Source organism: Microcaecilia unicolor, chromosome 4, assembly GCF_901765095.1.
Source record: "Microcaecilia unicolor chromosome 4, aMicUni1.1, whole genome shotgun sequence".
NCBI lineage: Eukaryota > Metazoa > Chordata > Amphibia > Gymnophiona > Siphonopidae > Microcaecilia > Microcaecilia unicolor.
In genome coordinates, this window is record NC_044034.1 from 8,933,935 (window position 1) to 8,960,172 (window position 26,238).

The 26,238-nt window shown below is 49.2% G+C and overlaps 1 protein-coding gene across 1 annotated transcript in view; it reads right to left on the reverse strand.

Moving 5' to 3' along the window:
* Positions 1-1,880: 1,880 nt before the first annotated feature.
* Positions 1,881-26,238, reverse strand: part of LOC115468202 (E3 ubiquitin-protein ligase TRIM39-like) — a 31,022-nt gene continuing 6,664 nt past the window's right edge. Inside the window, exons 3-5 of the mRNA XM_030199738.1 lie at positions 16,425-16,655; positions 8,509-8,531; positions 1,881-2,013 (exon numbers count right to left, since the gene is read on the reverse strand). Coding sequence (XP_030055598.1) covers positions 1,881-2,013; positions 8,509-8,531; positions 16,425-16,655 — 387 coding nt within the window. The remainder of the gene's footprint in view (positions 2,014-8,508; positions 8,532-16,424; positions 16,656-26,238) is intronic.

Consider the following 26,238-nt stretch of genomic DNA (forward strand, 5'->3'; position numbering starts at 1 on the left):
ATGACCACTGGAGGGAATCGGGGATCACGTCCCCTTACTCCCCCAGTGGCCACTAATCCCCTCACACCATAAAAAAAGTTTTAAAATACTTTTTTGCCAGCCTCTATGCCAGCCTCAAATGCCATACTCAGGTCTATCTCAGCAGTATGCAGGTCCCTGGAGCAGTTGTAGTGGGTGCAGTGTACTTAAGGCAGGCGGACCCAGGCCCATCCTTCCCCCTACCTGTTACACTTGTGGTGGTAAATGTGAGCCCTCCAACCCCCCCCCCCCCACACACACAAATCCACTGAACCCACATCTAGATGCCCCCTTCATCCCTAAGGGCTATGGTAGTGTTGTACAGCTGTTTTGAGTGGGTTTTGGGGGGGTTTAGGAGGGTTTTGAGTGGGATTTGGGGGGCTCAGCACCCAAGGTAAGGGAGCAATGCACCTGGGAGCAATTTGTGGAGTCCACTGCAGTGCCCCCTAGGGTGCCCAGTTGGTGTCCTGGCATGTGAGGGGGACCAGTGCACTACGAATGCTGGCTCCTCCCACGACCAAATGCTTGGATTTGGTCGTTTCTGAGATGGTCATCCTTGGTTTCCATTATCGCTGAAAACCGGGGACAACCATCTCAAAAACGACCTAAGGACGGCCATCTCTAAGGTCAACCTAAATGTCATGATTTGGGCGTCCCCGACCGTATTATCAAAATGAAAGATGGACGCCCATCTTGTTTCGATTATACGGGTTGCTCCGCCCCTTCACCGGGACATCGTTAGAGATGGATGCCCTTAGAGATGGTCGTCCCAGTTCGATTATGCCCCTCTAGGTGTTGTACAATTCAGAGTAAAATTTACTTTTAAATAGCCATTGTCCACGCAGATGTTTCCTTTCCACCATTTAGGGATCCTTTTACCAAGGCGTGGGAAAAAGTGGCCTATGGTAAATTGACAGATAATACCTTTTCCCATGAGTTTTGGAGCTGTGTGAAGGTACGGCGTTTCTGGCGACATGTCATTGAGTATTTAGAGTCCATTCTTGCTTGCAGGATAGAGGTTTCTCCATTTCAATTAGTGTTGGATGGCCCGGGTAATTTTCGTGGAGTGGCAGCAGGGAGTAGATTGTTGATAAGTAAGATGTGTCTACTGGCAAGGAAGTGTATCCTGTAGACCTGGACCTCGGAATCCCCGCCGGAATATTGGCATTGGCGTAATATGGTGCACCAGTTGATAACGTGGGAAGCGAAAAGTTCCTTTAAAAGTAAAAATCTTTTTTTGAAATTATGGAATCCTTATTTGGCCTTTTTGTCGCCAAGAGGAAGAAGTCTCATTATGAATAAATTGAGCTGTCAGTGAAGGGGGGGAGAGGGGAGGGGAAAAAAGAGGGGGGGAAGGATAGTCTGTCATACACCTGGTAGAGAAGGGGGTGAAGGGGGGAGGAAGAAGAACTGGTTAAAAAATTAAAATAGGATGAAGAACATGCAATTTTGCTCCTATTTGAATGGTTTGGCTCCATCATGTGGTAACGAGCTTATTGTTTGTTTCGTTTATTGATTCATCAATAAAAATTGTTTAATATAAAACAAATAATTTTTCACTCAACGAATACTTAAGCTCTGGAACTCATTGCCGGAGGAGGTGGTAACAGTAGTTAGTGTATCTGGGTTTCAAAAAGATTTGGACAAATTCCTGGAAGAAAAGTCCATAGTTAGCTATTGAGACAGACATAGGAAGCAACTGCTTGCCCTGGGATTTATAGTATGGATTGTTGCCACGATTTGGGTTTCTGCCAGGTACTTGTGACCTGGCTTGGCCACTTTTTGGAAAACAGGAAACTGGGATAGATGGACCATTGGTCTGACTCAGAATGGCTACTCTTATGTTCTTATGACAAACCAAATTAAAAAGACATCAATTCCTCACCTTCAAATTTTGTAATCCATTTCTTCAGTTGCTGAGGGAAGCTCAATTGGAAACCCAGTTTCAGATCAGTAGAAACAGCCTCTGGTACCGGAAACGTCATTTTCTGACACCTACGGGTTAGAGAGTCACTGGGGTTATTCTGGGAGATGTTCACACCCAGGGGACAGAGATGTGAACAGTGGAAGGAATTAAATATACCATGAACACTCAGTTTTCTGTGATTATGGGACTAATTTTTGAAACAGGAAAACATTCAAAAAGTGACACAAAGAGGCTTTTGGACATTTTGCTTACCAAAATGCCCAAATCTCTATTTTTGAAACCCATTTTTAAAGATTTTGCTGTGCAGTTCATCAGCATTACATTCAAATCACAAGGGGGTGTGTTAGGGGCAGGATTTGGGCATTCCTAACACTCGAATGCTTTTCTGCCATAAAGAAACAAAACAAAAATGTCCAGGGCTACAAGTTAGATGTTTTGGTCTAGATTTGTTTTTATCACAACTAAGTCACAAAAAGGTGCCTTAAATGACCAAAGGACTACTTGAGGCAGTGGTGTGCTGGAGCCGGCTCGCTCCGGCTCGCAAGAGCCGCTTGTTAAATTTTAACAGCTCTTGCGAGCCGGTTGTTCTTGGGGGCGAGCCAGCTCCATTGCAGGAGGTAAGCATGGCAGGAGGGCACCATCACAGGCCATGCTTACCTCCCCTCCCGCTCCCAAACATGTCCAACGATGTCCTTCGCCCCCACCCTCCCCTCCCGCTCCCATCCGTCAGTTTCTATTACCTCCCTCGAAATGCCGCGTTATTTAAAGCGCTGCTGCCCGTCTCCAGCCTTCCCTGCTTATTTCTGATGAGTTATTCCCTTATTCCCGCCTTCTGACGTCATTCTGATGTCATTTCCTTTTTCTGCGAAGGCGGGACTGAGGGAACGAACATCATCACAAAGCAACAAGCAGGGGAAGGCTGGAGACGGGCAGCAGGGCTTTAAATAACGCGGCACTTTGAGGGAGGTAATAGAAACTGACGGATGGGAGCGGGAGGAGAGGGTGGGGTGAAGGACATCGTTGGACATAGATGGGAGCGGGAGGGCAGGGGAGGGAAGAGAATTGCTGGGCATGGATGGGTAGAGGGGGGCAGGGAAGAGAATCGCTGGGCATGGATGGGTAGAGGGGGGCAGGGGAGAGAATAGCTGGGCATGGATGGGTAGAGGGGGGCAGGGGAGAGAATCGCTGGGCATGGATGGGTAGAGGGGGGCAGGGGAGAGAATTGCTGGGCATGGATGGGTAGAGGGGGCAGGGAAGAGAATTGCTGGGCATGGATGGGTAGAGGGGGGCAGGGGAGAGACTTACTGGGCGTGGATGGGTAGAGGGGGGCAGGGAAGAGAATCGCTGGGCATGGATGGGTAGAGGGGGGCAGGGGAGAGAATCGCTGGGCATGGATGGGTAGAGGGGGGCAGGGGAGAGAATTGCTGGGCATGGATGGGTAGAGGGGGGCAGGGGAGAGAATTGCTGGGCATGGATGGGTAGAGGGGACAGGGAAGAGAATTGCTGGGCATGGATGGGTAGAGGGGGGCAGGGGAGAGACTTACTGGGCGTGGATGGGTAGAGGGGGGCAGGGGAGAGAATTGCTGGGCGTGGATGGGTAGAGGGAGGCAGGGGAGAGAATCGCTGGGCATGGATGGGTAGAGGGGGGCAGGGGAGAGAATTGCTGGGCATGGATGGGTAGAGGGGGCAGGGAAGAGAATTGCTGGGCATGGATGGGTAGAGGGGGGCAGGGGAGAGACTTGCTGGGCGTGGATGGGTAGAGGGGGGCAGGGGAGAGAACTTGGATGGGCAGAGGGCGGCAGGGGAGAGAACTGCTGGGCATGGATGGGCAGAGGAGAGAATTGCTGGGCATGGATGGGCAGAGGGGGCAGGGGAGAGAAGAGAATTGCTGGGTATGGATGGATAGAGAGGGGCAGGGGAGAGAGGAGAGTTTCAGGACATGGATGGAGGGGAGAGCAAGAGAAATTCTGGACATGGATGGAGGGGAGGGAAGGGAGAGAGAAGAAATGCTGGACATGGAGGGAAGATAGAGGAAGGAGATTAGATGAGGGAAAAGGAAGTGAGGAGAGAAACTGTACATGGATGGAGAAAATAGGAAGAAGCTAGATCCACTGGACAGTCAAGTCTGCGGAGGACCAGAAATGAAGAAGAAAGGAGGAAAGAAAAGAAATAAATGGAAAGGAAGCCCTAGAAACTGAGTCAAGGGAACAGATAGAGAGCAGCAGAATCAGATACTGGACCAGCATGATCAGAGAAACAAAGTCACCAGACAACAAAGGTAGAAAAAAAATAATTTTATTTTCATTATAGTGTTTGGAATATGTCCACTTTGAGAATCAGGTGCTGAGCGTTAAAAGTTTATATTTATTTACTTATTTATGGCATTTTATCCCATATTAAACATGAATTAGAATGGAACCTGGGATCATTTAATTTTTTTTTCCTGGAGAGAGTAATGCATTGCCCCCCTCCCCCGGCTATAGCCAGCTCTGCAATTTTGGGGGGGGCGTAGAGGTGGATGGGGGGGGGGGCGCAGTGGTGGACAGGGGGCGCCGAGGTGGACCGGGGAGAGTGCCTGTTAAAAATTTACCAGCACACCACAGACTGGAGGGATGAAGGCATGACCCCCCCCTTACTCTCCTAGTGGTCACTGACCCCCTCCCACCCCCTAAAGATGTGAAAGAAACAGTATATTCCAGGATCTATGACAGCCTCAGATGTTATGGTCAGCCCTATTAGAGCACTAAGCAGGTCCCTAGAGTAGCCTAGTAGTCAGAGATATGGACCAGGCCCATATCTCACTCTGTCAGCCCTCCAAAACTTACCAAACGCCTACCATTCCTACGTATAGGTGAGACCTGCAGCCATAAGGGCTATTGTAGTTGTGAACAGTAGTTTTCTGGTGGGTTTTTGAAGACTCACTATACGAGATACTGGGGCAGCAGTACGATGTCCACCTGGGACCTCCTAGGGTGCCCATCTGCTCTGCTGGGATGCTTGTATGACCAGTCTAGTAAGAATACTGGCCCCCATTCGTCCAAATGGCTTGATTTTGTGTCTTTTTCACTTAGATGGTTTAGATTTATAGAATCTAGATCTAAATGGAGGAGGAGTGGAGGAGTGGCCTAGTGGTTAGGGTGGTGGACTTTGGTCCTGGGGAACTGAGGAACTGAGTTGGATTCCCACTTCAGGCACAGGCAGCTCCTTGTGACTCTGGGCAAGTCACTTAACCCTCCATTGCCCCATGTAAGCCGCATTGAGCCTGCCATGAGTGGGAAAGCGCAGGGTACAAATGTAACAAAAATAAAATAGATACTATTGGAGATTCTACATGGAATGTTGCTATTCCACTAGCAACATTCCATGTAGAAGGCCGCGCAGGCTTCTGCTTCTGTGAGTCTGACGTCAGACTCACAGAAGCAGAAGCCTGCGCGGCCACATTGGTGATCTGCAAAGGCCGACTTCTACATGGAATGTTACTAGTGGAATAGCAACATTCCATGTAGAATCTCAAATAGTAGCAACAGTGGAGGAGTGGCCTAGTGGTTAGGGTGGTGGACTTTGGTCCTGGGGAACTGAGGAACTGAGTTGGATTCCCACTTCAGGCACAGGCAGCTCCTTGTGACTCTGGGCAAGTCACTTAACCCTCCATTGCCCCATGTAAGCTGCATTGAGCCTGCCATGAGTGGGAAAGCGCAGGGTACAAATGTAACAAAAATAAAATAGATACTATTGGAGATTCTACATGGAATGTTGCTATTCCACTAGCAACATTCCATGTAGAAGGCTGCGCAGGCTTCTGTTTCTGTGAGTCTGACGTCCTGCACGTATGTGCAGGACGTCAGACTCACAGAAGCAGAAGCCTGCGCGGCCACATTGGTGATCTGTAAGGGCCAGGCACAGGCAGCTCCTTGTGACTCTGGGCAAGTCACTTAACCCTCCATTGCCCCATGTAAGCCGCATTGAGCCTGCCATGAGTGGGAAACCGCAGGGTACAAATGTAACAAAAATAAAATAGATACTATTGGAGATTCTACATGGAATGTTGCTACTGTTGGAGATTCTATATGGAATGTTGCCACTATTGGAGATTCTACATGGAATGTTGCTATTATTGGAGATTCTACATGGGATATTGCTACTATTTGAGGTTCTGTTGCTACTATTGGAGATTCTACATGGAATGTTGCTATTCCACTAGCAACATTCCATGTAGAAGGCTGCGCAGGCTTCTGTTTCTGTGAGTCTGACGTCCTGCACGTATGTGCAGGACGTCAGACTCACAGAAGCAGAAGCCTGCGCGGCCACATTGGTGATCTGTAAGGGCCAGGCACAGGCAGCTCCTTGTGACTCTGGGCAAGTCACTTAACCCTCCATTGCCCCATGTAAGCCGCATTGAGCCTGCCATGAGTGGGAAACCGCAGGGTACAAATGTAACAAAAATAAAATAGATACTATTGGAGATTCTACATGGAATGTTGCTACTGTTGGAGATTCTATATGGAATGTTGCCACTATTGGAGATTCTACATGGAATGTTGCTATTATTGGAGATTCTACATGGGATATTGCTACTATTTGAGGTTCTGTTGCTACTATTGGAGATTCTACATGGAATGTTGCTATTCCACTAGCAACATTCCATGTAGAAGGCTGCGCAGGCTTCTGTTTCTGTGAGTCTGACGTCCTGCACGTACGACGTCAGACTCACAGAAGCAGAAGCCTGCGCGGCCACATTGGTGATCTGTAAGGGCCAGGCACAGGCAGCTCCTTGTGACTCTGGGCAAGTCACTTAACCCTCCATTGCCCCATGTAAGCCGCATTGAGCCTGCCATGAGTGGGAAAGCGCAGGGTACAAATGTAACAAAAATAAAATAGATACTATTGGAGATTCTATATGGAATGTTGCTACTGTTGGAGATTCTATATGGAATGTTGCCACTATTGGAGATTCTACATGGAATGTTGCTATTATTGGAGATTCTACATGGGATATTGCTACTATTTGAGGTTCTGTTGCTACTATTGGAGATTCTACATGGAATGTTGCTATTCCACTAGCAACATTCCATGTAGAAGGCTGCGCAGGCTTCTGTTTCTGTGAGTCTGACGTCCTGCACGTACGTGCAGGACGTCAGACTCACAGAAGCAGAAGCCTGCGCGGCCACATTGGTGATCTGTAAGGGCCAGGCACAGGCAGCTCCTTGTGACTCTGGGCAAGTCACTTAACCCTCCATTGCCCCATGTAAGCCGCATTGAGCCTGCCATGAGTGGGAAAGTGTGGGGTACAAACGTAACAAAAATAAAATAAATGTCATGTGCCAGTTGGATTCTGCCTCCCAGTCATGTAAGTTCCTCTTGCAATTCTTCACTATCTTCTTATGTTTTAAGAACTTTGAATAACTTTATGCCCTCAGCAAATTTAATCACCTCACTCATTAGTCCCATTTCTAAATCATTTGTGTCTAAGTTAAAAAGTGGAGGTCCCAGCACAGACCCTGAGGAACCCCATTATTTACCCTTCTCCACTGAGAATTTTGACCATTCAACCCTACTCTGTTTTCTATCTTTTTTACCAGTTCTTAATCCACAATAGGACACTGTCTCCTATCCCATGACTTTTTAGTTTCTTCACGAGAAGTCCAAGGTATACTGGGTTACTTTATCAAATGTCTTCTGCAAATCCAGATAAACAATATCGACCGGTTCACCATTATCCAGATGTTTATTCCAGTGGCGTTCCTAGGGGCGCTGACACCCGGGGCAGATCACCGATGCGCCCCACCCCCCCCGGGTGCAGCACCCCCCCCCCGGAACAGCGAGACCCCCCCTGGCGAAATAACCCCCCGGGTGCAACGCAACCCCCCCCCCCCCGGGTGCACGCCGCTGGGGGGGGGGGGGTGCCGCGCGCCTGTCGGCTCTTCGTTTCCATGCTCCCTCTGCCCCGGAACAGGAAGTAACCTGTTCCGGGGCAGAGGGAGCATGAAAACAAAGAGCCGACAGGCGCGCGGCACCCCCCCTCCCCAGCGGCGTGTACCTGGGGCGGACCACCCCCACCGACCCCCCTTGGTACGCCACTGGTATATTCATCCTTCAAAGAAATATAAACACATTTTTATAGAATTACTCTTATGGACAGCATCAGAGCAGAGACCATCACCAGCACCTCCTTCTGCACTAGGGTTCAGGGGCAGCACCACTGGCAGGGTAGAGGTGGAAAGGAGATTCACAGGGTGGAGTTTGGTGGGGAATGAAGAGAGGATTCTGGGAGAGCCAAATAGGTGAGGACAGGGAGGTTGGTAGGAGAGAAGTTCTGGCAGTACAGAGATGAAAAGGGGAGTCAGGTGGAACGGAGGGTAGGTCTGTAACTCTCCTCTCCTCCATCTCTTCCCCTTCATTTCTCAGTGCTTCCTCCCTCCACACCTTAACTCTCCCTCTCCTCACTCAATCCCACCACCCTCTCTCCTATTCTCAATCTCAATTCTCACCAATCGATTAATTCCCTTCTTCCTCACTCAAAATCCATCCAGCCACATAGAAAAAGACAGAAAACTAACTTGTACCTGCTCAGAGCATCCTTCACGTCCTAAAGGGAAATGAGACAGAAAATATTTCTAGTTAGATTTCACAGTTTATGAGAACACATTATACACTACAATACTCTACTCACAGCTCTACTCAATCACATAACAGCTACAAAATGTTGATGCCATTTCTATGATCAACGTCCAAAAATCTATAAGAAACACCCAATCTCATTATGGAAATAAAAATTGTGTTGTACAGTGTATCAGCCTGTTTCAAAACCTACCATTTTTCTCCTAAGTTGTAGAGAAATTGATACTTGGGCAACTTTTCAAGTATTTAGATAAAACACAGGTCCTTCATGCCAATCAATCAGACTTTTGGATGGGGCACAGTACTGAAACCTCCTTAGTGGCTCTGATCCGTGATCTCCATATAGACATTCTCAAGGGCCTGGTTTGGGCAGAGGTGGAGTTGTGAACCACTGGGTGAAAAGGTATCAAAAGTGGGGTAAGTGACTTATTTCTAACAGAGGGATATCAACTGTATAATTCTGCAAAATTTCAGCCTCGGGTATGGACTAACTACATCTTTAAAAAATAAGAAATGTTTATCAATTTTTTAAAAAAGTAATTATCCCCATAACTCACATACCTCACAGTTTTTAGGCTGTAGAACATGAAAAACATCAACGTTGTGAAAACGTTGCATAGTCCCTCTCTACTGACCCTACAGTATACATAACTTTCGCCTTCATGTCTGTTATTTATGCAATCCCCTGTTAGTTTGGAATTAATAGCAGCAGGGGCAGACTGACAATGGTCGGGACCCCCGGGCAGTAAGGGTCATCAGGGCACCCCCAGCCACTGCTCCCACCACCTCCCTCATGCACATCACAGCCTCCTCCCCACCGTTGCAATTGCTGCCCCCTCCCACACACTACAGACCCTCACGTGTCACCTAGATTGGATTTTAGATAGTGCTGCGGGGGAGCCGGCTGTCTTGGTACATGTGGGTACCAATGAGATAGGAAAATGTGGGAGAGAGGTTCTGGAAGCCAAATTTAACCTCGTAGGTAGAAGGCTCAAACCCAGAACCTCTAGGGTAGCATTTTCTGAAGTGCTACCCGTTCCACGCGCAGGGCCCAAGAGACAGGCAGAGCTACAGAGACGTGGATGAGACGATGGTCCATGGAGGAGGGTTTTAGATTTGTTAGGAACTGGGCAACATTCTAGGGAAGTGGGGAGCCTATTCCAAAAGGATGGGCTCCACACCTTAACCAGGGTGGGACCAGACTGCTGACATGGGAATTTAAAAAGGAGATAGAGCAACTTTTAAACTAGAACCTAGGGGAAGGCCGACAATCGTTGAAAAACACATGGTTTGGAACAAGGTATCTTTCAAAGATATCACCAAAACAGGATAGCGAGGTTGCAAAAGAGACCATAGTAGATCAGATGTCCTTAAATAAAAATCAGACAATAGATTGCAAATTAATGCTGTCAAGTACTGAGCATGATGTAAATAGGAACAACAAACATAGTTTGAAATGTCTATATGCGAATGCCAGGAGCCTAAGCAATAAGATGGGAGAGTTAGAATATATTGCACTAAATGAAAAATTAGATATAATAGGCATCTCTGAGACCTGGTGGAAGGAGGATAACCAGTGGGACACTGTCATACTGGTGTACAAATTATATTGTGGTGATAGGGTGGATCGAATTGGTGGAGGGGTAGCATTGTATGTTAAGGAGGGCGTTGAATCAAATAGATTGAAAATTTTGCAGGAAACAAAACACATCTTGGAATCACTATGGATTGAAATTCCATGTGTAAAGGGATAAGGATAGTGATAGGAGTGTACTACCGTCTGCCTGGCCAGGATGAACAGACGGATGCAGAAATGTTAAAGAAAATTAGGGACGCAAACAAACTGGGCAACACAATAATAATGGGTGATTTCAATTACCCCGATATTGACTGGGTAAATGTAACATCGGGACACGCTAGGGAGGTAAAATTCCTTGATTAAATCAAGAGCAGCTGCTACAGGAGCCAACGAGAGAAGGAAAAATTCTAGACCTAGTCCTTAGTGGAGCGCATGATCTGGTGCGGGAGGTAATGGTGGTGGGGCCGCTTGATAACAGTGATCACAATATGATCAGATTTGATATTAGCTTTGAAGTAAGTATACATAAGAAATCAAATACGTTAGTGTTTAACTTTAAAAAAGGAGACTGATAAAATGAGAAGAACGGTGAAAAGAAAACTTAGAGGAGTGACTGTGAGGGTCAAAAATTTATATCAGGCATGGATGCTGTTCAAAAACACCATCCTGGAAGCCCAGGCCAAATATATTCCACGTATTAAAAAAGGAGGACGGAAGACCAAACGACAGCCGGCGTGGTTAAAAAGTGAGGTGAAGGAAGCTGATAGAGCTAAAAGAAAATCCTTCAGAAAATGGAAGAAGGAACCGACTGAAAATAATAAGAAACAGCATAAGGAATGTCAAATCAACTGCAAAGCGCTGATAAGGAAGGCAAAGAGGGGCTTTGAAAAAAAGATTGCATTGGAGGCAAAAACACATAGTAAAATTTTTTTTAGGTATATTAAAAGCAAGAAGCTGGCAAAAGAATCGGTTGGACCGCTAGATGACCGAGGGGTAAAAGGGGCGATCAGGGACGACAAAGTCATTGCGGAGAGATTAAATGAATTCTTTGCTTCGGTCTTCACTGAGGAAGATTTGGGAGAGATACCGATGCCAGAAATGGTATTCAAAGCTGACGAGTCAGAGAAACTGAATGAAATCTCTATTCTTTACTGTATTTGTCATGGTAATTGTACCCCTACTGTATTTGTTTTTACACCGGAGTCTGTAACCACCTCTCCGGAACTATAGAAGCCACTTTGAGCCTACTAATAAGTGGGAAAAGATGGATACAAATGTAACAAATAAATAAATAAAATAAATAAACCTAGAGGATATAAAGGGGCAATTTGACAAATTGAAGAGTAGCAAATCTCCTGGACCGGATGGTATTCATCTCAGAGTACTGCTAGAATTAAAAAATGAACTGGCGGAACTATTGTTAGTAATATGTAATTTATCTTTAAAATTGAGTGTGGTACTGCACGATAGGAGGGTAAGGGAAGGGAAATGGGTCTTGATATACTGCCTTTCTGTGGTTTTTGCAACTACATTCAAAGCAGTTTATGTGGTATATTCAGATACTTATTTATACCTGGGGAAATGGAGGGTTAAGTGACTTGCCTGGAGTCAGAAGGAGCTGCAGTGGGAATTGAACTCAGTTTCCCAGAATCAAAGTTCACTGCACTAACCACTAGGCTACTCCTCCACTCCAATATAGCCAATGTAATGCCGACATTTAAAAAAGGTTCCAGAGGGGATCTGGGAAATTATAGACCGGTGAGTCTGACGTCGTGCCTGGCAAAATGGTAGAGACTATTATTAAGAACAAAATTACAGAGCTTATTCAAAAGCATGGATTAATGACACAACCCAGCTTATAATCGAAAGAGAAAAACGCCTATATTGCGACCCAAATCGGGAGATAGATGTTTATCTCCCAAAAACGAATAAATCGGTATAAGCGAAAGCCGATTTTGGACGTTTTCAACTGCACTCCGTTGCGGATGCGGACAAAGTTGATGGGGGCGTGTCAGAGGTGTGGCGAAGGCGGAACTGGGGCATGGTTATCGGCCGAACAGAGATGGGCACATTTCACCGATAATGGAAAAAAAGTATGCGTTTTTAGCTAGAATTTAGGACACTTTTCCTGGACCCTGTTTTTTCACGAATAAGGCCCCAAAAAGTGCCCTAAATGACCAGATGACCACCGGAAGGAATCGGGGATGACCTCCCCTGACTCCCCCAGTCGTCACTAACCCCCTCCCACCACAAAAAATTATGTTTCACAATTTTTTTTTTCACCCTCAAATGTCATACCCTCCTCCCTGGCAGCAGTATGCAGGTCCCTGGAGCAGTTGTTAGGGGGTGCAGTGGACTTCAGGCAGGTGGACCCAGGCCCATCCCCCCTACCTGTTACAATTGTGCTGCTTAATGCTTAGTCGTCCAAACCCCCCAAATCCACTTTACCCACATGTAGGTGCCCCCTTCACCCCTTAGGGCTATAGTAATGGTGTAGACTTGTGGGCAGTGGGTTTTGAGGGGGATTTGGGGGGCTCAATACACAAGGGAAGGGTGCTATGCACCTGGGAGCTCTTTTACCTTTTTTTTGTTTTTGTAAAAGTGCCCCCTAGGGTGCCCCGGTTGGTGTCCTGGCATGTGAGGGGGACCAGTGCACTACGAATCCTGGCCCCTCCCACGAACAAATGCCTTGGATTTATTCGTTTTTGAGCTGGGCGCTTTCATTTTCCATTATCGATGAAAAACAAAAACGCCCAGCTCACACATTGTTGAATAAAACATGGACGTCTATTTTTTTCGACAATACGGTTCGGTCCGCCCCTTCACGGACCCGTTCTTGGAGATAAACGCCCATGGAGATAGACGTTTTTGTTCAATTATGCCCCTCAAAGTCAACATGGATTTAGTGAAGGGAAATCTTGCCTCACCAATCTATTACATTTCTTTGAAGGGGTGAACAAACATGTGGATAAAGGTGAGCCGGTTGATATTGTGTATCTGCATTTTCAAAAGGCATTTGATAAAGTACCTCATGAAAGATTCCAGAACAAATTGGGAAGTCATGGGATCGGAGGTAGTGTTCTATTGTGAATTAAAAACTGGTTAAAAGATAGAAAACAGAGAGTAGGGTTAAATGGTCAGTATTCTCAACGGAGAAGGGTAGTTAGTGGGGTTCCCCAGGGGTCTGTGCTGGGACCGCTGCTTTTTAACATATTTATAAATGATCTAGAGATGGGAGTAACTAGTGAGGTAATTAAATTTGCTGATGACACAAAGTTATTCAAAGTTATTAAATCTCAAGAGGATTGTGAAAAATTACAAGAGGACCTTACAAGACTGGGAGACTGAGCGTCTAAATGGCAGGTGATGTTTAATGTGAGCAAGTGCAAAGTGATGCATGTGGGAAAGAGGAACCCAAACTATAGCTATGTGATGTAAGGTTCCACATCAGGAGTTACCGACCAGGAAAAGGATCTAGGCGTCATTGTTGATGACACGTTGAAACCCTCTGCTCAGTTTGCTGTAGCGGCTAAGAAAGCAAATAGAATGTTAGGTATTATTTGGAAAGGAATGGAAAACAAAAATGAGAATGTTATAATGCCTTTGTATCGCTCCATGGTGCGACCGCACCTCGAATATTGTGTTCAATTCTGGTCACCGCATCTCAAAAAAGAGTGGAATTTGAAAGGGTACAGAGAAGGGCGACGAAAATGATAAAAGGGATGGGACGACTTCCCTATACGGAAAGGCTGAAGAGTCTAGGGCTCTTTAGCTTGGAGAAAAGACGGCAGAGGATAGATATGATAGAGGTCTATAAAATAATGAGTGGAGTGGAATGGGTAGACGTGAATCGTTTGTTTACTCTTTAAAAAAATACTAGGACTAGGGGGCATGTGATGAAGATATAAATTAGTAAATTTAATATGAATCGGAGAAATTATTTCTTCACTCAACATGTAATTAAACTCTGGAATTCGTTGCCAGAGAATGTGGTAAAGGCGGTTAGCTTAGCGGGGTTTATAAAAGGTCTGGATGGCTTCCTAAAGGAAAAGTCCACAGACCATTATTAAATTGACTTGGGGAAAATCCATTGCTTATTTCTGGGATAAGCAACATAAAATGTATTGAACTTTTTCAGGATCTTGCCAGCTATTTGTGAGACCTGGATTGACCACTGCTGGAAACAGGATGATGGGCTTGATGGACCTTTGGTCTGTCCCAGTGTGGCAATATTTATGTACTTATGACCCCTGCAAGTGCTTCCTACCTTAAAGGGTCCTGGTGGTCTATTGGTTTTCCTGCCCTCTGTCACTAGTGTGTCCGGGGCCGGCACCGGTGAGTTTTCAAAATGGCTTCTGAGATTTCCCGCGGCAGTCTCAAGCTTCTCGGCAATCTCAACAGCCATTTTTAAAACACACTGGCACCAGCCCCAGGCACACTAGCGGCAGCAGGCAGAAAAGAGTGTGATTCTTTCCTGCCTGGATGCCCCCGAAGAAACCACCAGACAGCCAGGACCTTTCGAGGTAGGACTGCCAGTGACGGCATGCAACCAGGCAGAGCCTCTGGGCCCCCTGGAGCCTCTGGGCCCTCATTCACTGCCCAGTTGACCAAATGGTCGGTCCATCCCTGAATAGGAGAGTAAGTTCCTGTAGAGAGTCACTGGGGGGAGTGACTGGGAGGTCCCTGGGTGAGAGGAAGCCCAGCCCAAGAGGAGAAATTTTGAAATAAAATGCAGAGATAGAATGTCTTGGTACTGAAGAGCGATGGGGGGTGGGGAGGGATTAGAAGTAGATAAAGAAGAGTGTTTGACCTTTAAGGGGGGGGGGTCTTTGGTTGCCTCATGGTCCCCTACCACTGATGAGTATAAAGTGTCTATAGAGGAAGGGTTGTACGAAGATGATGTTCATTATGAGGTTTGACGATATTGAAATGATGTTATGTAGAGTTTGTGTTGTTCCAGGTAAACTTAGAGAAACCATTTGAAGGCAAGGGATTGGTGGCTGGGGAGAGAGTGTAGTCTCATTAGTTTGAGATTACTAGGAGAGTAAGTCCCTGTAGAGAGTCACTGGAGGGAGTGACTGGGGGGGTCTCTGGGTGGAAGGAAGCCCAGCCCAAGGAAAATAGTTTTGAAACAAAATGCAGAGAGAGAGTGCCCTTGTATTGAAGAGTCACGGGGTGGGGGGGGGGGGGAAGGAAGATTAGAAGATAGTGTTTGCCCTTTAGGGGGTGGGGGGGTCTTTGGTTGCCTGATGGTCCCCTACCTCTGACCTGGAGGAGCATCTCAATTAAGAGAAGTAGACCACTAGCTATAAAGGAGAAATGTGGCTCAGCAAAGCAACAACTGTGAAGAAGGAGAGCTATGGGTGGGCAGTGGAGAGACCCAGCCCAGGAGCATGGGATGAGAGACAGAGATTGCCCATCCAAGGATCATGGTGGTGCCAATGCAAAGGGTCACCCTGCAAGGAGGTCAGGCTACATAGGGTCTGGACCTATACAACTGAGAGGAGCACAGTCTTAGGGAATCTTATTGCATTGTAAAAAGTATATATAGTCCTGCTGAAGAGCATCTGTAAATAAATCCAGGAGAGGAGATACAGGAGTTCCCTTGGGGAAAGTTGAAAAGTTCACACAGTTGGAAGTTCCTGTTTTGCAGAGTTGAAGAATAAACAGTTGAGTTTGCATGAACTGTTGACTCCCGAGTGCTCGTTGAACTTAAAAGAGTATAACGTATCTATTAAGATTGCCAATTTCGCAGCCAGCCTTGTTCTCCACATTTCACAGTAGACTTGTTTTTTGGGGTTTGCTGGGAGTGAATAGGATCATCCCAGCTGCTAACCCTTATTTTCCCAGGTGGAGGCACCGAGCACCAGGACAGTGAGGGTCCGAAGGCCAGGAACCCAGAAGTGCCCAGGACATTTGTAACCCCACGTTTGGTACCATTTCACTCAGTTAGTCAAATATAGATCATTAAAAACACATGACTTCTGGGTAGAACATACACAGCAATTTACACCTTCTTCAGAGCAGGAGGATTTGATCATTTAAGCCCCATGAAATTATTTTAAAAGCTCTGATGTGGTAAGTGAGCTGAAACAAAAAAAAAAATACAATTGAAAAATGAACAATATTGAGCATTTGATGTAGTAAGTGAAGCTGTTGGCTGCATAAGGGCTTTGAACAATCAGCCCTTATTATTATAAGATATTTTGATCTGCTACTTGAATTCCCTGATTCCTCCTGGAAGATCTGTAACCTCCTTAGAAATAGATTTGCTAATCTCACCTTCAGTAACTCGGTGGCCGGCTGCTGACTTTTCTCTTCTATCTCGGAGATCAGCTGCTTGAGGAAGAAGCTTTGCTGTTCTAGCTGGATCTCATTTTCCCTCATTCTCTGGAGAATCTTCTTCTCTTCCTCCTCCAGTCTCGAGAGAAAGATCTGCTTCTCCTTATTCAGAAACTGGTGCAACTCTTCAAACTCGGACCCAACTATCTGCCTTTTCCTCTCTGTCTCTCTCTGGATTAAACACGGAGAGATAATTCTCAGTAACACTAGAGTGATTTTGTTGCCCAGAGCTCAGGATTCAGATCCTTCATTCAACAAGAAATCTCTTTTGTTGTCAGCAGGGCCAGTACAAGTATACTGAGCACCCTAGATTAATCGAGACTTGTACCTTCTCCCACCCAAACCCATATTCCAGAGTTCCAGTGTCTCCATTACCCTCTTATAAATGGTGGCTCTGGTACAGCACTTCCTCATTTAACAGTGATGACTCCAGAATAGCCTTCATTCTCTCACCACCCACTCTTTTCCCAGCCTTCCTCTCTCACCATACTCAGAAGCTTATCCCCCTTTCACAATCTACATCATCCCCTGCCCAGCAACTCCCTCTGCCTCTCTCCCCATGTGCAATGCAGGGGCATATCTGGACTCTAGCAGTAGGGGGGGCCAGGGCCAGAGGGAGGGGGCACATTTAGCCCCCCCCCCGGCACCACCGACCCCCCCCGCCATTGCCAGAGCCCCCCCTGCCACCAACGACTCCCCCTCCGCCATTGCCAGAGCCCCCCCTTCCACCAACGACTCTCTCCACCTCCTCTTCCGCCGCCAACCCTCCCCCGCTGACGTTGTTTACCTTTGCTGGCGGGGACCCCAACCCCCGCCAGCCGAGGTCCGCTTCCGCCTGCTTTTAAAAATAATTCTTCAGCTGGCGGGGGACCCCAACCCCCGCCAGCCGCCGAGGTCTTCAAAGTTCTTTTTCGTCGTCCTCCTCCGTGGCCATGCTGTACGCTGCTGATTCGGAGTCTGTCTGACGTCCCACCACGTTGTACTCATGTACAACGTGGTGCGACGTCAGACAGACTCCGAATCAACAGGGTACAGCATGGCCACGGAGGACGACGAACAAGAACTTTGAAGACCTCGGCGGCTGGCGGGGGTTGGGGTCCCCCTACAGCAAAGGTAAACAACATTAGTGGGGGAGGGTTGGCGGCGGGAGGGGGGCCAGGGCGAAATCTGCGGGGGCCCAGGCCCCTGTGGCCCCACGCAGATACGCCCCTGGTGCAATGTACCCATCCCAGTACCACTGTTGTCCCCATATTGTTTCTAAGTGAGCAGAAGAGACGTCTCCCTCCTTTGCTATTCTTACCCCTTACCACAAGCAGCCTCCATTTTTGAATTCTGGTCACCATTTTTGACTCCTCTCAAAACGTAATAGCTCCAAGATAGAAAGGGAAAGGGGGAAAGGGAAATGGAAATCGGACTTGATATACCGCCTTTCTGTGGTTTTTGCAGTTACATTCAAAGCGGTTTACATAGTATATACAGGTACTTATTTGTACCTGGGGCAATGGAGGATTAAGTGACTTACCCAGAGTCACAAGGAGCTGCAGTGGGAATTGAACTCAGTTCCTCAGGATCAAAGTCCACTACACTAACCACTAGGCTACTCTCTAAATACTTGCCATAAACCAAAAAAGGAATTTTTATCTATATGTATATCATGTGTGTCTATGTGTCAACCATAGGAGCCAACTTTTCAAAATGATTGGGGGTGCTGAATTTTTTTTTTTAACGTGGTGAAATTCCCCCGCCCCCTCCCTGCCCCCCTCTCTCCCCCTCCTCCAAGTTCCAGGCCCCCCTCCTCCGAGTTCCAGGACCCCTCTCCTCCGAGTGCCAGTCCCAACCCCAGCCTGGCCTCTTCTCCCACAACAGTCCTCCGCCGGTCCGTCCTCGCCTTCCTGCGTGCCACCCAGAATTTTAAAACTCATTTTACCTCGGGGTCCCGGCGGCAACAGTGAAAGGCGAGCAGGCTCGGTGCTTCAGCCTTCCCTTCTCTCTCAGCTCTGGTCACACCCTTGCGGAAACAGAAAATGAGAGCGGGACTAGAGCTGAGAGAGAAGGGAAGGCTGAAGCGCCGAGCCTGCTCGCCTTTCACTGCTGCCGCAGGGACCCCAAAGTAAGATGAGTTTTAAAATTCTGAGCGGCACGCAAGAAGGCAAGGACGGACCGGCGGAGAAATGAGGGAGAAGAGGGCGGGCACCGGGCAGGTGGGCTGGCTGGGAAGGGAACTTCCGACTTCCGGCGGGTGCAGAGCCTCCTAGGGTTTCTGGCGCCCTCCTGTAGCCTATTAGTCGGCGCCCCTACCCATCCAGGGGTGGGATCACTATGGCTCCGCCCCTACAGTAGTCACACCCCTTTTACCAGCCATGGCGTCATTGAAAATATTATACTAGTATAGAAGAAAAGTAACTTGTGTTTTTGTTTTCATTATAAATAATTTCTGTAAGCTGTTACAGCTCCATTATACCCTAAATGACACAAACCAAATTAGCATATGAGAACAGACAGTCTTGCCAACTCTGAAAAACAATGTGTTAGCACAATCTCAGAATCTAACAAACAGATCCCTATTCAGACACTTGGCCTTGCAGTCACACATGCAGAACAGAGCTAGCCCCTCTTCAAATTCTTCAAAAATTAACCTGAAATCCTAAGAAGTTAGACTATGAATGCAGCACAAAACCAGATAAACAGAAAGAAACACATTGCAAAATAAGACAACAGATGTAAATTCTCAAAGTGGCCATATTACAAACACTAAAATGAAAATAAAATGATTTTTTTCTACCTTTGTTGTCTGGTGACTTTGTTTTTCTGATCATGCTGGCCCAGTATCTGATTCTGCTGCTATCTGTCCTCTTAACTCCGTTTCCAGGGCTTCCTTTCCATTTATTTCTTTACTTTCCTCCTTTCTTCTTCATTTCTTGCTCTATATCCATAAGTAAAAGCAGGGTCCTCCTCTCTCCCCTGTCCCCTTCCATCCATCCATATCCAGCAATTCTCCTCTCTCCCCTGCCCACCTCCATCCATCCATATCAAGCAATTTCTCCTCTCTCCCTGGGCCCTGCTCTCCCATCCATGTCCATCCATGCTCCTCTGTCCCCTGCCCACCTCCATCCATCCATATCAAGCAATTTCTCCTCTCTCCCTGGGCCCTTCCCTCCCATCCATGTCCATCCATTCTCCTCTATCCCCTGCCCACCTCCATCCATCCATATCAAGTAATTTCTCCTCTCTCCCTAGGCCCTGTCCTCCCATCCATGTCCATCGATGCTCTTGTCCCCTGCCCACCTCCATTCATCCATATCAAGCAATTTCTCCTCTCTCCCAGGGCCCTTCCCTCCCATCCATGTCCATCCATGCTCCTCTGTCCCCTGCGCACCTCCATCCATCCATACCAAGTAATTTCTCCTCTCTCCATAGGCCCTGCCCTCCCATCCATGTCCATTGATGCTCCTCTGTCCCCTGCCCACCTCCATCCATTCATCCATCTCAAGCAATTCTCCTCCCTCCCCTCCCTGTACAGCAATTTCTCCGCTCTCCCTGCCTGGGCCCTGCTCTCCCCTCCCATCCAGATCCACTCTGCCCAGCTCACCACCGTCGAAGCGGGAGAGGGGAATCAACCCAGCTGACCACCGCCGAAACGGGGGAGGGGAACCCACGCCTGCCGACTCGGGGGGGACTGGCTTATCCTGCTACTGCAACCGCGGGAGGAGCTGGCTTACCCTAACACCGCCGAAGCGGGAGGGATACAAAGCTACCCTATTGCCGCACGAAGTGGGAGGGAGCGCCGGCAGAATTTAGTAATCAATCCAGCCACCATCGAAACGGGGGGAGAGGAATGCAGCAGCTCACTGTAACACAAAATCGTTCCAACTCAAGGAAAAATCCAATGTGAAGAACTTGAACATGAAGTCCTTCTAAACAGGAACTGAAGACTCAACTGGAACCTGAAATATAACCAGAACAAAAAAACAATACAGATGTCTGGGAGGGACTATGAATTGATCTGCTATGATTAATGGAAAGAAAATGATCAGGTATGATACATAATTTTACCTTCCATATCATCAAGCAGATCAATCCATAGACTGGTGGGATGAACCAAAGCAGTACTCACCCAGGGCGGGACATGGAAATCCCTGAACGCAACACTGATGCTCCAAACTGGGCCTCGGCCCGAGCAGCCACATCCAAGCGGTAATGTCTTGAAAAGGTATGAGCAGACGACCAAGTAGCCGCTCTACAAATCTCTTCCAAGGAGACGAATCTGGATTCTGCCATCGAGGCCGCCTGAGCTCTAGTAGAGTGCGCCTTCAGCTGAATAGGCAGAATCTTCCCTGCAGCCACATAAGCCGCCGCAATCGTCTCCTTGACCCAACATGCCACAGTAGGCTTAGATGCCTGCAGACCCTTACGAGGGCCTGCGAACAGCACAAACAGGTGATCCGATTTCCGGAAAACATTGGTCACTTCCAAGTATCTGATGATGACTCGTCTAACATCCAGACATTTAAGAGCAGAGTACTCTTCTGGGTAATCCTCCTTATGAAAGGAGGGTAGACAAAGCTGATGATTCACATGGAAGCGAGAAACAATCTTGGGCAAGAAGGAAGGCACTGGACGAATCGACACTCCTGCCTCAGTGAACCGCAGGAACGGCTCTCGACACGAGAGTGCCTGGAGCTCAGAAACTCTTCTGGCTGAAGTGATAGCCACCAAAAAGACTGCTTTCAATGTCAGGTCCTTCAGCGATGCCCTCGACAAGGGCTCAAAGGGCGGCTTCTGCAAGGCCCATAGTACCAGATTGAGATTCCATGTAGGCACTATCGAGTGCAGAGGGGGGTGCAGGTGATTAACTCCTTTGAGAAAGCGCACCACATCTGGCTGCGAAGCCAGGGAAGCACCCTTCAGACGACTCCTGAAGCAAGCTAGAGCCGCCACCTGGACTTTCAGCGAACTGAGCGACAGGCCTTTCTTCAGACCCTCTTGCAGGAACGCCAACACTGAAGATAATGGAGCAGTGAAGGGCGATAGAGAGCCTGCCTCACACCACGATGCAAAGGTACGCCAGACCCTGGCAGTAGAAGTAGAGCACTTCCTCGCTCTCAGCATAGTGGCGATGACCTTGTCTGAGAAGCCCTTCTTCCTCAGCCGCTTCCGCTCAACAGCCAGGCCGTAAGACCAAAGGGGGAGGGATCCTCCATCACTACGGGACCCTGATGCAAGAGGCCCCGCTCCGCTGGCAGCCACAGAGGGCCGTCCACTGAGAGCCTGATTAAGTCCGCATACCAGGGACGTCTGGGCCAATCTGGACCCACCAGGATCACCCGGCTTGGATGCTTTGCCACCCGGCCTAGAACTCTGCCCATCATGGGCCATGGTGGGAACACGTTGAGAAGCTCCTGCACCAGTCACTGCTGGAGGAGAGCATCGACTCCCAGCGATCGAGGGTCCCGTCTTCTGCTGAAAAAGCGTGGCTCTTGGCAATTGGCCGAGGACGCCATCAGATCCAAGCTCGGCTGGCCCCAGCGTTGCGTGATGTCCAAGAACGCCCGAGCAGAGAGCTGCCACTCTCCGGGATCCAAAGTATGGTGACTGAGAAAGTCCGCCTTGACATTCATGACCCTCGCAATGTGAGCCGCTGACAGCTGTTACAGATTCGCTTCCGCCCACAGGCATAGCTTCATGGCCTCCTTGGCTAGAGGGGCGCTCCTGGTACCTCCCTGGCGATTGGCATAGGCCACAGCCGTGGCATTGTCCGTCAGGACCCGTACTGGCCTCAGCACCAGTACCGGGAGAAACTCTAGAAGCGCCAACCGAATGGCTCGGAGTTCCAGGAGGTTGATGGACCACTTCGCCTCTGCAGGAGACCAGATCCCCTGCGCTGTCCTTCCCAGGCAGTGGGCTCCCCAGCCCGTCAAACAGGCGTCCGTCGTAACGACCATCCACTCCGGGGTCGTGAGAGGCATTCCTGCAGACAGCTTGTCTGGCCTCAGTCACCAACTCAGCGCTGAGTGCACTGTTGGATCCAAGGGAAGGCGCACAGCGTAATCCTCCGAAACTGCACAGCGTAATCCTCCAAAACTGGAATCCATCACCACAGGAGAGAGTGCTGTAGTGGTCTCATGTGGGCCCTGGCCCAGGGCACTACTTCCATCGTGGCCGTCATGGAGCTCAACAACTGCACATAATCCCAAGCCCGAAGTGTAAAAGAGGCTAGGAACTGGGTCACCTGGGCCCGAAGCTTGACGCTCCGGTTGTCTGGCAGGAACACTCTGCCCACTTGGGTATCAAATCAAACTCCCAGATACTCCAGGGACTGAGTCGGGCGCAGCTGACTTTTCTCCCAGTTGACGATCCATCCCAGGGAGCTGAGAAGAGCAATAACCCTTTCTGTAGCTCTCCCACACTCTGCATAAGAGGGGGCGTGGATCAGCCAGTAGTCCAGGTAGGGATGGACTTGTATTCCTTCCTTGCGGAGATAAGCCACGATGATCATTACTTTGGAAAAGGTCCGCGGAGCCGTAGCCAAACCGAACGGGAGGGCTCGGAACTGGAAGTGTCGGCCCAGTATTGCAAAGCGCAGGAAGCGCTGATGAGGCGGCCAGATGGGAATATGCAAGTAGGCTTCCTTGATGTCCAAGGATGTCAGGAATTCTCCCTCTTTTACCGCAGCTATCACGGAGCGGAGAGTCTCCATCCGGAAGTGCCGAACTTTCAAGGCCCGATTGACTCACTTGAGGTCGAGAATAGGGCGAGCAGAACCTCCTTTCTTTGGCACCACAAAGTAAATGGAGTAACATCCCTTGCCAAGTTGATCTACTGGCACTGGGACCACCGCGCCCAGGCGGATCAGGTTGCCCAAAGTCTGCTGCACTGCCGCAGCTTTGACTGGAGACTTGCAGGGAGAGTTCACGAACCCGTCTCTCAGGGGCCGGCAGAACTCCAACTTGTAGCCGTCTCTGATGACTTCCAGAACCCAAGCGTCTGAAGTTACCCTGGTCCACTCTCCCAGAAACAAGGACAGCCGTCCTCCTATCCGCTCTGGGCCATGGACCTGGGCCCCGTCATTGGGTACGAGACCCTGGGGGAGGGCCGGAGGACGAACCTCCGGGACGGCGGTCTCTGCGAAAGGAATGCTGCTTGGGGGAGAAATTCCGCTTGAAGGAAGAGGAAGAAGTCGACTTGCACGGGCGATATCAACAGGCTTCCTGAAATCGACCCTTGGAGGAACTAGGGCGAGCATTGCCGGCCCGTGCCCTGACCTCCAGCAACTTCTTGCCTTTAGACGTGCCAAGCTCCGTCACGATCTTGTCTAGCTCGTCCCCAAAGAGCAGCTTGCCTTTAAAAGGCAACTTGGCGAGGCGAGATTTGGATGCATGGTCAGCTGACCAGTGCTTAAGCCATAGCCACCGCCAGGCAGAGACAGTCTGAGCCATACCTTTAGCTGAGGCTCTCAAGACATCATAGAGTAAGTCTGCCAAGCAGGCCAAGCCCGACTCTAGGGCCGGCCAATCCGCCCTCAAGGAAGGATCTGAGGGGGAAGCCCGCTGCAAAACAGTCAGGCACGCCCTGGCCACATAGGAGCCGCAAAACGAGGCTTGCAAACTCAGGACGGCCGCCTCAAAGGCCGACTTTAAGGCTGCCTCCAATCTCCTGTCCTGGGCGTCCTTCAGGGCAGTGCCACCTTCCACAGGCAGGGCTGTCTTCTTAGTCACCGCAGTGATTAAAGAGTCCACCGTAGGCCAGAAAAAGGCCTCCCGTTCACCCTCAGGCAGCGGGTACAGATGGGACATAGCCCTGGCCACTTTAAGGCTCGCTTCAGGGGAATCCCATTGAGCCGAAATTAAAGTCTGCATGGCCTCATGAACGTGGAAGGTTCTAGGCGGGCGCTTAGTTCCCAGCATGATGGCAGAGCCAGCTGAGGCTGAGAGAGGGCCTTCCTCCGGAAAGGAAATTTTCAAAATGCTCATGGCCTGCACTAACAGGTTAGGCAAATCCTCTGAGCGAAAAAAGCCGCGCTGCAGAGGGGTCATCCGCTCAATCCGAGCGAGGATCCGTCTCCTCCAAGGAATCCCCTAAGGACCGTTGGGAGAACTCAGATACGCTGCCCTCATCCACATCAGAGGAGACGGAGTCCCCTAGGGCCTGGAGATCCACCCGAGGGCGTTTGATCACAGAAGCCTCATCACCCTTATCAGAAAGGGGAGCAGGGGCAGCGTTTTGCATAAGAAAAGCCTGATGCAGCAGCAAAACGAACTCAGGGGAGAAACCCCCAGTCTATGCACTTCTGAAGCCTGGGCCACGGCCCTAGAGGCACTCTCAACCTGCGCTCGCGAGAGCAGGGGAGAGGCGCGCTGCTCATCCAAAATGGCGTCCATCGCGACACTCCGTGAAGGAGCCGCGTGGGAAGAATGGCGCTTTAATTTTGCCAACTTGCTACCGTCACTCGAGTCAAGGGCGACCATATTATTAACGTCTCCTACCTCGAGGGTGGCCCAAGAAGAAGCCGACCGAGGAGCGTGGCCGGCCAACAGTAGGGGATGGGCGCACAAGGCGGGAAAAACCGCCGCACCGGAGGAAAAACCGGGTAACTCGCCCGACTCCGAAAAAGGCGTTCCGGCCTGCGAGTCCACCGCTTCCCCGCTAGACGCGCGCACGTGGTCCGGGGAGCGCCGTTTCGTGCTCTTGCTTTCCGACGCCATTAGCCACGAGGAGACCGTTCGGGGAACCCCCTGCCCGCTAGAAAAGGTAAAATTACCTGCTTCTTGCTCCGAGCTGCAACAATTTGAAGTCCCAGTGAGTAGCTCCATCCTCATCCTCCTCGATCTATCCGCCGCTTTTGACACTGTCAATCATGATCTACTTCTTGTCACACTGTCCTCATTTGGGTTCCAGGGCTCTGCCCTCTCCTGGTTCTCCTCCTATCTCTCCCACCGCACCTTCAGAGTTCACTCTCATGGATCTTCCTCCACCCCCATCCCGCTATCTGTCGGTGTCCCCCAGGGATCTGTCCATGGACCCCTTCTCTTCTCAATCTACACCTCCTCCCTGGGCTCCCTGATCTCATCTCATGGTTTCCAGTATCATCTCTATGCTGATGACACCCAGCTGTATCTCTCCACACCAGACATCACCGCGGAGACCCAGGCAAAGGTATCAGCCTGCTTATCCGACATTGCTGCCTGGATGTCCAACCGCCACCTGAAACTGAACATGTCCAAGACCGAACTCATCATCTTTCCACCAAAACCCACTTCTCCTCTTCCTCCACTTTCTATCTCAGTTGATAACACCCTCATCCTCCCCGTCTCATCTGCCCGCAACCTTGGAGTCATCTTTGACTCCTCCCTCTCCTTCTCTGCGCATATCCAGCAGATAGCCAAGACCTGTCGCTTCTTCCTCTTTAACATCAGCAAAATTCGCCCTTTCCTCTCTGAACACACCACCCGAACTCTTGTCCACACTCTCATTACCTCTCGCCTTGACTATTGCAACTTACTCCTCACCGGCCTCCCACTTAGCCATCTAGCCCCCCTTCAATCTGTTCAGAACTCTGCTGCACGTCTTATATTCCGCAAGAACCGATACACTCATATCACCCCTCTCCTCAGGTCACTTCACTGGCTTCCAATCAGATACCGCATTCAATTCAAGCTTCTCCTTCTTACCTACATATGCACTCAGTCTGCTGCCCCTCATTACCTCTCTACCCTCATCTCCCCTTACGTTCCCGCCCGTAACCTCCGTTCACAGG